General features: G+C 50.7%; 1 protein-coding gene across 1 annotated transcript in view; it reads left to right on the top strand.

Annotated features, from left to right (window-relative positions):
* The window catches only part of Ttc21a (tetratricopeptide repeat domain 21A), a 34,950-nt gene that overhangs the window by 9,344 nt on the left and 12,984 nt on the right, over positions 1-12,622 (top strand). Inside the window, exons 8-14 of the mRNA XM_031346249.1 lie at positions 1,643-1,741; positions 2,823-3,015; positions 7,109-7,206; positions 7,341-7,541; positions 8,522-8,651; positions 10,503-10,660; positions 10,883-11,098. Of these exons, the coding sequence (XP_031202109.1) occupies positions 1,643-1,741; positions 2,823-3,015; positions 7,109-7,206; positions 7,341-7,541; positions 8,522-8,651; positions 10,503-10,660; positions 10,883-11,098 (1,095 nt within the window). The remainder of the gene's footprint in view (positions 1-1,642; positions 1,742-2,822; positions 3,016-7,108; positions 7,207-7,340; positions 7,542-8,521; positions 8,652-10,502; positions 10,661-10,882; positions 11,099-12,622) is intronic.

Raw genomic sequence — 12,622 nt, forward strand, 5'->3', positions numbered from 1 at the left:
CCCAACCTCCACCCCCAGACCCAGACCCAGCTCAGGCTTTTGAATAATGGGACATACTCCATCCTTTGAAGAGCCCAACAATGCAGAATCTAAGGGGTGTCACAGCGGGAGGAAGGAAGTTCTGGCTCCTCCCATCTTAGGGGAAAACCCTTGTAAAGGGCCCTGACATCGTCTCTGGGGGAAACAACACAGATCTGTTTCCACTCCTGGATAGGCCTTCTTCAGACCTGGCATCTGCAGGGTCAGCATCCCCTGCCCTGTCTTCATCCCCTCCTCAAGCTCTGGGACTCCCAAGTGTTCTCCAGCCTGGCTGCCCAGTTCGTTTGAATCCTTTTTCTCTAAGGAGAGCAGACCCAGACCCAGCTGGGGCCCCTCCCCTCCTCTTCTGTCCCTGATTTCTCTCTCTCCCTCTTTTGCTCTCTTGATCTGTGTGTGTGTGTGTGTGTGAGAGAGAGAGAGAGAGACAGAGACAGAGACAGAGACAGAGACAGAGAGATGGGGGGAGAGGAGAAAGAGATGGCAAAGAGAATACAAGTGTGTAGAGGTCAAAGAACAACCTGTAGGATGCTCAACCTTCTGCTCCACCCTTGGGTCCCATCCAAGGCTGGAACTCAAGATGTCAGGCCTACCCACTGAACCCTCTCACTGGCCCCTGGGCTTCTCTTTTGACAAAGCTTTGCATCTGAGAATTCCAGCCCTGCTGCCCCTAGCTGGGGTGTGCACAGGAGAGTCAAGCACATGACTGAAGCTTCAGAATCAATTTCCTGGGTGACCGGGTCGCCTCAGAACAGTTGCCCAGACTCTCTGACCCTCTTCTGCTGTGCTGTCGAGTCTGGATGGCCACATTCACTCCCAGGACTATAGGAGGTCCCCTAGAACAGCAGGTGCCCGTGGGGAGCACACATCAGAACAGAGCTGAGGACTTGGCTGCTGCAGGCTGCAGGCACGGGCTTAAGGGTGACACTGTGGTCCGTGAGAGGCTTCCTCTAGCAATGGCCCCTGCCTGGACAGATCTAGCAGGACAGCTTCCTCCAGTGCTAAGGGCAAGGGACAGCATCATCCCTGGGAAAAATAATGTTCCTCTGAGCTCCACCCATTTTTTTTTTTGTTTGTTTGTCTGTTTTATGTGAATCCACTATTGCTGTCTTCAAATACACCAGAAGAGAGCATTAGTTTATGTTATAGATGGTTGTGAGCCACCATGTGGTTGCTGGGAATTCAACTCAGGACCTCTGGAAGAGCAGTCAGTGTTGTTAACCGCTGAGCCATCTCTCCAGCCCCCACCTGTGGAGTTTTGAAACAGTTCTGATGCTAGGGCCATGGGTGACGAGCAAATCGGAAGGGAACCTCAGAGCAGAGAGAGGAGAGGGCAGAATCCGCAGCCAGGATTGAAAAGCCCCACCCAACGCTGGGTCTTTTGGGTGTTTTGAGGTTCAGTTTTGCTTTGTTACACTTACAGGCAGGACCTGGGACATCCTGCTGGTCAGGATGACCTTGGTCCCTCCACCCCCTCCTGCACCACCTGAGTGCCAGGCACGCACCATCACCACCACGCTTGCTTTTATTCTGTGGAGCTCATGCATGCTAGGCAAGCACTCCGCCAGCTAAGCTGTGCCCCCAACACTGCCTGTTGTCCACACAGGCTGCCGACCGTGTCAGAAACCTCATCAGGGCGCTAGAGACTAAAGAGCCCCACAATCCAAACCTACATCTTAAGAAGATCCTTGCAGTCAGCAGGCTGGTAAGTAGGTGGCACCCCGTTTCTGACCTATCCCCGGCCCCCAAGAGAAGACCTTGGCTTCCCTTTATGCTCTGAGCACCCAACCCCCTCTCCTTCCTAGTCCAGCTCAAGCCTGGGCCTTCTGCCTGGGTAGCACATCCCTGTGGCCTCTGCCCTTCTCTGGTTGCAAACAGTGACATGATTTGGCCACTAGGAGGTGCCACAGTGAGCAGGGAGTTGGGGTCTGAAGGGCTTTTACACTGGTGGCCCTACCAAGGAGAGCAGATACCTGCATCTGCTATGCAGAACCATGACAGCCCTGGCCTACCTCCAGTGGTAATCTGTCCTACCTCCGGTGGTAACCTGGCCTACCCCCCGGTGGTAACCTGACCAGCCACCCATGGGCCTCTGACATCAAAGGTCCAAACAGACCAAGTTGCCATAGAGTTTGTCTTTTTGCAAAACCTTCACTCCCAAGCAAGGTTTACAGGAAAAATGAAGAATCAGGCCAACCCTGGGCTGAAGGAACCAGGCAGGGGTTGCTAGGTGCCACTGGGTGACTGTCGCCCTCCATGTGTGTATCCGAGTGTCTGAATTTCTCAGCTTTGTCCTCAAGTGGCAATGGGCCGTGGTTCGCCATGGCTACTTCTCATAAACAAGCTCAATGGCTTTTCAACAAGCCTTAACTAAAAACAAACAAACAAAAGCACACGTCTCCTGGTAGGAAGCTGAGAGTGGAGATACGCACCTGTGATGTAGAGGCAAGAAGATAGAGAGTTCAAAGCCAGCATCAGCTACATAGCAAGTTCAAGGCCAGCCCGCGCTACTGGAGACCCTGTCACAAAAACACATCGACCTGTAGGTTGACTACTGAGATCAGTTACTATGGCCAGCCAAAGGCATGTTCAGAAGAGCCTGTGGCTGGAGGCAGGCTCCTCAGGACATGAATAGCTAGCTGGATATACCCAGGTTCCTAGCTAGAGATCCCAGATACCTCATGGGCTCCCCAACTGTGCTGAAATGCCCCCCCACACACACTTCTGAGTATCTTCACCCAGGTGGGGTGGGCTGACAAGAATTCCCATATGTCCACTCTTGGCAGTGTGGGAGGCACCAGGTGGTCCATCGGCTTGTGAGCGGCTTCCTGGAGCGCATCTTCATGGCCATACCTTCCTGTGCCCTCGTGGCCACAGAGCTCGGCTACCTCTTCATCCTACAGCAACAAGTGAAGGAAGCCTGTCTGTGGTACAAGGAGGCCATGAAGCTGGAGGAGAACAGGCTGGCTGCCTTGGCAGGTTTCTGAAGGCTGGGGCTGGGCAGGGCAGGGTGATAGCCCGGCAGGGTTTGTGCCTGGGAACACTCTCTCCAGTCCAAGGGTGAGTTTGGGGGTTGCTGTACCATGGGGTCTTCCCATGAACCCACCATACAGATGGAAGGTTCAGGACCAATGTCACAGCTGTGGCACCTGAATCCTACTTCACTGGAAGACTGTTAGTCGGATGCTCCTGCTCAGTCCCCCAGAGGCCAGAGGTGGAGATATCCTCTCCCCCCCATCCCCAACACACACACACAGACACACACACACACACAGGGGGAGAGGGGAGGGGAGAGAGAGAGAGGGAAAAGGAGGGGGAGAGGGAGAGGGAGAGGGAGAGAGAAGAGGGAGAGGGAGAGGGAGGGAGAGAGAGAGAGCGCTCCTTGGTATGTGCATCCTGACCTCTGCAGATCCTGGAGCTGAAAGGCCACCAGGAGAGCTCTCTGCAGGTTTCTTGACTGTCTGTCCTGTGTGTGTCAAGTGACCTTCCCAAGGCTCCACTTTTTATCTTAAATTAGCACATACTGACCATCCTAACACTGAATCTTACTTCTCTGGCCCTCACAGGAGAAGCTCCATTTTTCAGTGGATTTTAAAAAAAGTTTTGTTTGTTTGTTTGTTTGTTGAAACTGGGTCTCCCTATGCCATCCAGGCTGGCCTTGAACTGGTAGTCCCTCTGCTTCAGCCCTCTAAATGTTGGGATTACAGGCATGACCAACACACCCAGGGTTCTTGTGTTTATTTTAGTTTTTGAGGCAGGGCCTCCTGTAGCCCAGGCTGGCCTGGAATTCTCTGTGTAGCCAAAGCTGACACTGAACTTCTGTTATCCCTACCTCTACCTCCAAGTGTTGGGATCACAGGTGTGTGCCACCAAGCCCTGTTTTATGGTGCTCGGTAGTTGGGTTTTTTTGTTTGGTTGTTTGGTTGGTTGTTTGGTTGGTTTTTGAGACAGGGTTTCTCTGTGTAGCCCTGGCTGTCCTGGAACTCACTCTATAGACCAGGATGGCCTTGAACTCAGAGATCCAATTGCCTCTGCCTCCCAAGTGCTGGGATTAAAGTTGTATATAACCACACCTGGCTAGTGCTGTATTTTGAACCCAGGGCTTTATACATAATGGAGAAGTTCTCTACCAATTAAGCAACACCACCCTATCCTTTATTCCCAACTGGCATCCCTGGCCTTTCTATACATTTTTTTTAAGATTTATTTTATTTATTTTGTGTGTATGAGTACACTGTAGCTGTATAGATGGCCGTGAGCTATCATGTGTATGGCTGCTGGGAATTGAACTCAGGACCTCTGGCGGCCCTGCTTGCTCCGGCCCCACTCACTCTGGCGTAATTCACTGTAGCTGTCTTAGACACACCAGAAGAGGGTGTCATATCTCATTACGGGTGGTTGTGAGCCACCATGTAGTTGCTGGGATTCAAACTCAGGACCTTCAGAAGAGCCGTGAAGGCTTTTGTTTTGTTTTATTTATTAGTGTGTGTGTGTGTGTGTGTGTGTGTGTGTGTGTGTGTGTGTGTGTATGTTGCCTGTGTGCATTTGTACAAGCCATGACACACATATGGAGATCAGAGGACATCTTTGATTCTCTTCTCCCACCCACCTTTATGTCAGTCCCAGGTCATCAGGCTGCTGCAGCACTTTAATGTACTCAACGCTCTGGCCAGCCCTGATGGCATTCTTAAAAGATGACTCCAAACTTGATGTGGTGACACATGACTTTAATCCCAGCCCTCAGGAAGCAGGGACAGGCAGATCTCTGTGAGTTTGAGGCCAGCATGGTCTACATAGAGAACTCCAGAATATCCGGGGCCAGGATAAACAAAGAAGCAAACAAACAAACAAATATAAAAGAAGACTCCATTGCAAACGTGCTAGAAGAGAAAAGCGACTTTTGCAGACCAGAAATTTCAAGAACCTCACAGGCAAACAGTGTCAACGCATGAGAAGTCCAAGCGTGACTAGAGACCAGTGAGCCAACATAGACAGAGATAAGCGAGCTAAAGACCAAAGCTGGGGCCAGGCATGGTGGCGCATGCCTGTCATCCCAGCCCTTGGGAGGCAGAGGCAGAGGATTCTGGGTTCAAAGCCATCCTTCCCACAAAGAGACTCTGTCTCAAAAAACAACAAAACGAACAGACCAGCTTTCTCCAAAGAGCCCCAGGGAAAATTAGAAAGACAAGCCCAAGGGTATCAGAGGCAGAGAGCAAAAGCTCACAGTGGGACAGTCATCCAGGAAGTGGATTGCTAGAACATTCGAGGAGACCCTTACAGAAAACTAGAGGGAGGAGAGTGTTGCCCCAGAGGACCCCCCCATGAAAGTCTCAGCACACAGGTGTCTCCTGAAGCACTCCCCACGCTGAGCTGAGTGAGTCCTTCCCAGCTTCCTCACTTTCCTCAGGGAAAGCCCCAGCAGGCAGCCAGGGGAAGCCAGCTGGCCGCAAGTCTGTCTCACACAAATCTTATCCCAACAAGCTCAGCCCTTCACTTGCTGGAGTCCCCATCTCAGCTGACCCAGAGGGGCAAGTTAGGGGGAAGTGCCAGCCTGAGCTTACAAGTTCTTTGCACTTCTAGATCTGCATGCAATGTGCAGGGCAGGGGTTGTCCAGTGGGTCATGCAAATCAGAGGGCCTCTGAGGAGCAAAGTCAAGCCCCAAGGAGCCCGGGGCTTCCCTATGATAACAATAAAGGGCACCATCAGCTGGCATGTTGGCATATGCCTGTTACCCTAGCAGGTGGGAGAGAGGCAGGAGGGTCATGAGTTCAAGATCATACTCAGCTCCATAGAGTTTGAGGCCAGCCTAGGCTTACATGCAACACTGTCTTGAAAATAATAATGATTGAAAATAAGTTAATTACCCTAGCATATAAAAAGGAACAGGCAGACATAGCCTAGTAGGATGTTTGTCTGCCACCAACACCATTTAAAAAAAAAAATCACCCAAACTAAAGTCAGGACAGAGGCTACAAATAGGAAATTCATAATCTAATTAAAAAGTCACTAACTGGCTGGAGAGATGGCTCAGCAGTTAGGAGCACTCACTGCTCTTCCAGAGGTCCTGAGTTCAATTCCCAGCAACCACATGGTGGCTCACAACCATCTGTAATGGGATCTGATGCCCCCTTCTGGTGTGTCTGAAGACAGTATCAGTGTCCTCATATACATTACATAAATAAACCTTTAAAAATTAAAATAAAATAAAAAGTCACTAACTAAATATATATATATATATATATATATCCATTCCCCCTAATAATCAAAAGAATATGGATTAGAACTCATCCTTTGAGTGGGAGAGAGAGGCCGCGGGGTAGAGGGGCTGTTGGGGGAGAGTACCCACAGAGGTCAGAAGACCGTGTCAGATCCCCTGGAGCTGGAGTTGCAGGCCCTCTTGTGAGTGCTAGGAACCTAACTCAGGTCCTCAGCAGAAACAGCCAACGCTCTTACCAACTGAGTCTACCTTCAGACCCTCCTGTCACATGAGATGGGTAAAGACTGAAGTGTGTCTGAGACTGGAAGGAAAGGGCCTCTAATCCTTAGCAGGATGGCTGAGTGGGTAAAGTGGCCTCCTGCAAGCCTGACGACCTGAGTTCAGACCCCAGAGCCCACCAAGGACAAAACTGACTCCTACTGGTTACCTTCCGACCCTCACAAGTGCAACCTGGCAGACACGCTCATGCACATGCACACATAGACACCATTTTGTTTGTCGAGTGTGAGGAGTTGAACCCAGGACTTTGTGCATGCTATACCCTGAACCCCTAAATGTAGATCTCTGAGTAGCTGTGTGTACATTAGTAACAAATACTTAGAAAAACGTTTAAAGGGTTAAACTCCAAGTTCCTAATGGCGGTTATCACTGGAGCCGATGTTAAAGCCAACATATGAATGAGGGATCATTGTTATCTTTCTTCAGTTCCCTGCCCCGCACATGCCTGGCTCCTTCAGTTTGTAAAAATGTGCCAGCCTGGGGTCCCTCCTTCTCCTCGGTCCCACCCCTGGCTCTGCAGGGCTGCTGGCTCTGTGGCCTGCCCGCCGCCCAGCTTTGTTCTTGTTCATCTACAGGCAGCATCTGGTGCCAGATCCTACAGGGCCAGCTGGAGGAGGCCGCTCACCAGCTGGAGTTCCTCAAGGAGGTGCAGCAGTCCCTTGGGAAGTCTGAGGTCAGAGCTAAGGGGCAAGGGTGACTGGGAGGGCGTTCTCCAGCAGAGGGCGATCGAGGTGATCCACCTTCCTGCTTGGGCCAGCCTCTGCTCTCGGGCCAGCCTCACCCTGAGCCCACGCCTCTCTTATGCAGTTGCTGGTTTTCCTGCAAGCCCTCATCTCTGCTAAGAAGCAAAAGCTGGAGCAAGAGGCCACAGCGCTCCTGAAGGAGGCAGTGGAGCTGCATTTTTCCAACATGCAGGGCCTGGCCCTGAGCCCCGAGTATTTTGAAAAGCTGGACCCCCTCTTTCTCGTCTGCATCGCCAAGGAGTATCTGCATTTCTGCCCCAAGCAGGTTAGGGGAACCCATCTTCATGACAAGGGCCTAAAGTACAGGTGTGGGTGGTGGTCACATGAAGGGTAGAGGCCAGAGCTTTCCCTGGCCAGGCACCAGGCCAGCCTGAGCTCTAAGCAGGTGGGGGCCTAGTGTTTTCCCGGGTTTTGTTTGTTGACTTGTTTTTGAGACAGGGTTTCCTGTAGCAGAGATTAGTCTATAGCTTACGATATAGCCAGGGATGACCTTGAAGTCCCGATTCTCCTGCCTGAAACATCCTGAAGCTGGGATTACAGGTGTGTGCCACCATACCCAGTCTACGAGGTGCTGGGTATGGAACTCAGTGCTTTAATTAAGCAAGTACCCCACCCACTGAGCGACAGCCCCAGCCCCAGTGCTTCTCAAACTGGACCGAGTTGAAGCCAGATGACCTCAGAGTCTGTTCTATCACCGTATTGGATGTCCTGGGTGAGGTCACGAGCTCCCAGGCCTTTCTGAAGGCGTGGTACAGGGACCATGTTTGGGTGGATCAGTGCACGGGCCATGCACTTGTCTATATCCTGACAGGAACTATAGTCCCAGCACTGAGGAAGAGGAGGAGGAGGAGGAGGAGGAGGAGGAGGAGGAGGAGGATCAGAAGCTTAAGAATGTTGGTGCTGGAGAGATGGCTCAGTGGTTGAGAGCACTGGCTATTCCAGAGGTCGAGGGTTCAATTCCCAGCACCTTTATGGCAGCTCACAACTGTCTCTACCTGTGTGGGATCCAATTTCCTCTTCTGGTGTTCAGATAGATATGCAGACAAAACACCCATATACGTGATATAAATAAATAAATCTTTGGAAAAAGGCAAAAGCAAAAAACCCTCAAGATTATCCTTGGCTGCATAGGGAATTCAAGGCAGTTACGGCCATGTGAGACCCTGTCAGGGGAAAGGTTTTAGAAAGAAGAGGTAGGAGAAAGGATAAGGCAAACCACACATTTATCCCCTGGTGTTCCCACAGCCCCGGTCACCTGGCCAGCTCGTGTCTCCACTTCTTAAACAAGTTGCCATGATCTTGAGTCCTGTGGTGAAGGTGGCCCCGGCCATGATGGAGCCACTGTATGTGACGGCTCAGGTCAAATTCCTCTCAGGTGAGCAGTGTGTCCCAGCAGACACTGATGGGGCCTCTGCCCTAGGGTTATATCCTGGGAAATAACCTTGGCTGGGATACTTTTCCTGTATGTGACATACACACACACCTGGGTACATGTGTATTATACATGCATACACACATACATATGTACATGCATATTTACATATATCACAGAATGTTACTGTGGAGGAAGCAAAGGCAGACAGGTGGATAAGAAGAGTATCTGGGTGAGGTGCTGCAGTGTGAGGCTTTCAGAGGGTCACTGAGGCCACCGCCGGGTCCGCCAGCTCCTCCCTTGTCACAGCTCAGGCACCAGAGAGAAAAGAGAAGCAGGCTCCACGGGTGCCCCATTGTTCTCTCTGATACTCAGCCCTTCCCTGGTCTCTAGTCAGCTCTGTGTTGAGTGGCTTTGCTCCTAACCCTTCATCTTCAGGGTCTCTGTGGCAGGTTTACTCTTAGCTTTAAGGTCTCCTGGGTTCAAGGCCACAGAAAGACTGTCCCAGAGGCACTGGCAGCTACCACAGGTTTGGGACCAAAGCTAAGTCTCCATGTGCTTAGGTTGCCACGGAGACTTCTTCCTCTCTCCACAGCACACAAGAAAAGGTGAGGGAGTTGGGGACCCAAAAGAGGTGTAGCCCAACCTCCAGGTGAGGGACTCCAGGCAGCAGCTGTGGAGAGGCCTGGCTTACAGAGGGAAGCAATGCCCCTCCCAGCCCATACCCCCTGGCATTAAGATGCCCCTATCAAACAGAGCTGCAGCCTGGCTTCAAAGATGCCCCCATGTCTCCCATGGTCAGGAGTTCAGATCTTCATGGAGACTTCTTTTTTTAAAAAAAAAAGATTTATTTATTTATTTATTATATGTAAATACACTGTAGCTGTCTTCAGACACTCGGGAAGAGGGTGTCAGGTCTCCTTACGGATGGTTGTTGAACCACCATGTGATTGCTGGGATTTGAACTCAGGACCTTTGGAAGAGCAGTCAGTGCTCTTACCTGCTAAGCCATCTCACCAGCTCTGAAGAGACTTCTTAAATGAAGACTTTGTCCGTCCAGCTGAATGGCCTACATGACCACATCCCAAGTCCCACATCCAAAAGATAGTATGTCAAGGCCCAAGCAGATACAGTGCCTGCTTAGCATGCTTGGGGTCCTGGGTTCAATTCCCAGCACCACTAAAAATAAAGATAAAATACAAGGATCCGAATATCAACCTTATAGGGTCATGTGGGTATTAAGTTAGACTATCCTTTCCTTTTTCATTTTTGTTTTTGTTTTGTTTTTGTTTTTGTTTTGATACGGAGTTTCTATATGTAGCCCTGGCTATCTATCCTCTGTAGACCAGGCTGGAACTCACAGAGATCCTTTTGCTTCTGCCTCCTGAGGGCTGGGATTAAAGGCACGCACCACCCTTCCCGGTTTAAGTTAGATTCTCTAAAGGTCTTGCAGGGCAGAGGAAATTCAGTCACTAAAGTGCTTTTCTTGCAAACAGAGGATCCGAGTCTGACCCCATGCTTGCAGTACTAGTGCTGGAGAGGCAGAGATACTGTGGAGTCTGAGGGCTTGCTGATTGGCCAGCCTAGCCCACTCGGTGAGCTCCAGGTTGGAGAAAGACCCTGTCTCAACATGAGGTGAATGGCTCCTGAGGAATGACACTAGGTGTCATCCTCTGGCACACACATACACACATACACACACATACACCCAAAATTTTAAAACTGGGTAAGACACCAATGTTGAGATTTCGGAATGGCTGCACCTGTGAAATCCAGTTTCCCTCCCTCTACTCGTCGGGTCCTTGTGGGGCTCCTGAAGATCCCTGGACACAGACTTTGGTTCTGTGTTCCTAGGAGAGCTGGAAAATGCGCAGAGCACCCTGCAGCGCTGCCTGGAGCTGGACCCCACCTTTGTGGATGCTCACCTCCTCATGTCCCAGATCTACCTGTCCCAGGGCAACTTCGCCATGTGCTCCCATTGTCTCGAGCTGGGTGTCAGCCACAACTTCCAGGTGGGAGCTCGCCACACTCCGTGGCCCACCCACCTGTTGCACCCCTTTCTGGACATTTGCCTGGGGGCGGGGGAAGCCACATAAAGGCATACGTGTCCTCAGATCCTCAGCTAACCAACCGGCAGGCAGGGCTGGCGCACCAGCTCCCCTGGGGAAGTTCCTGGGGCTGCTGTGTGAGCAGCAGAAGGTAAGCTAGACCCCACTCTGCTCTGCCTCCCCTAGGTCCGAGACCATCCCCTCTACCACTTCATCAAAGCCAGGGCCCTCAATAAGACGGGCGACTATGCTGAGGCTATAAAGACCTTAAAAATGATCATAAAGGTGCCTGCCTCGAAGGCAGAAGAAGGCAGGAAGTCCCGAAGCCCCTCCGTTCGGCCCAGCGAGCGGGCATCTATCCTGCTGGAGTTAGTAGAGGCCCTCCGACTGAACGGGGAACTGGTAAGAGATGCCAGTGCTTGGGGGCTGGGGACTGGGCTCAGTGGATAAAGAGCTTGCAGTGAAGGCCTGAGGCCCAGAGTTCAAATCGTCAGGTCCCACAATTTATCTGAGAGCTTTAGCCTGCCTCAGTAAATAGAGTGGAGAACAACTGAAGGAGGAGACATTTCTTTCTTTTTTCTTTCTTTCTTTCTTCTTCTTCTTTTTTTTTTTTTTTTTTTTTTTTTTTTTTTTAGTTTTTGGTTTTTGGTTTTTCGAGACAGGATTTCTTCTGTGTAGCCCTGGCTGTCCTGGAATTCACTCTGCTGGCCTCAAACTCAGAAATCCACCTGCCTCTGCCTCCCAAGTGCTGGGATTAAAGGCATGCGCCACCACCGCCTGGCTGAAGGAGACATTTCTGTCAGGCTCTTCCCTCCTCATACAGACGTGAGTGATCGGGGTCAGCACATTCACACCACCCCTCAGTGAGAACATACATGCGCACATGCATGCACACCACACTCAGAGACACACAACAAAGAAGGAAAGAGAAAGAAAGGCATGCTTTCCCTCCCCTGGAGCACACAGTAGAGGCTTCCCCAGGAAATCAGCCTGAGGGCCCAGCTCCGACTGTGCCTCATGCTACCTGGGCTATGATTTGAGCCCTTTCTGTTGGTTGGTACGGTTGAGACAGAGTCTCACTATATATGACTGGCTGGCCTGGAACTCACCATGTAGACCAAGCTGGCCTCAGACTCACAGAGATCCCACAGCCTTGGCAAGAGGCAAGAGCAAGACTTGTAGGAACTGGAGTCTGTTTGATGCCCTGGCCTCAGTAGCCTTGCCAAGTCACAGGATGTGGTCTATCCTGGACCATCTTTGTGACCAGGGCCCATAGCCTTCCCCTGTGACGAGCCTGATGGAGAAAAGAAAGTAGCCTGAAGAAAACAACTGCTCACTCTTTCAAGATACAGGGACCGTGAAGGTGGCTCAGCTGGCAGAGTGCTCCCCATGCAAGCATAAGGACATGGGTTTGAGCCTTGAGAAAAGGGGTGGGGCCAGCATGCAGGTTAGCTTGATCTACATAGTGAGTTTAGTTTCAGGTCAGCCAGGGCTAAACAATGAGACACTGTCTGTTATATATCTACATATGTGTGTGTGTACACAGATATACACACACGTACACATATATACATATTTTTATTGTATGTATTGCATCTATATATATGTATATATGTGTATGTGCATATATGTATTTTTATTTTTATTTATTTGTATAATTATGTTATTTTAGCATATATATACATATACATATATATGTTAGAGACATGACTCAATGGTTAAGAGCACTGGCTGCTATTGCAGAGGATCTGGTTTCAGCTCTCAGCACCATCATGGTGGCTCACAACTATCTGTAACTCCAGTTCCAGAGAGTCTAATTCCTTCTTCTGGCCTCTAAAGGCACAAGGCATGGATACACACACACATATATACAGAGAGAGAGAAGAGAGGAGAGGAGAGGGGAGGGGAGGAGAGGAGAGGAGAGGA

This window comes from Mastomys coucha, unplaced genomic scaffold (assembly GCF_008632895.1).
Source record: "Mastomys coucha isolate ucsf_1 unplaced genomic scaffold, UCSF_Mcou_1 pScaffold23, whole genome shotgun sequence".
NCBI lineage: Eukaryota > Metazoa > Chordata > Mammalia > Rodentia > Muridae > Mastomys > Mastomys coucha.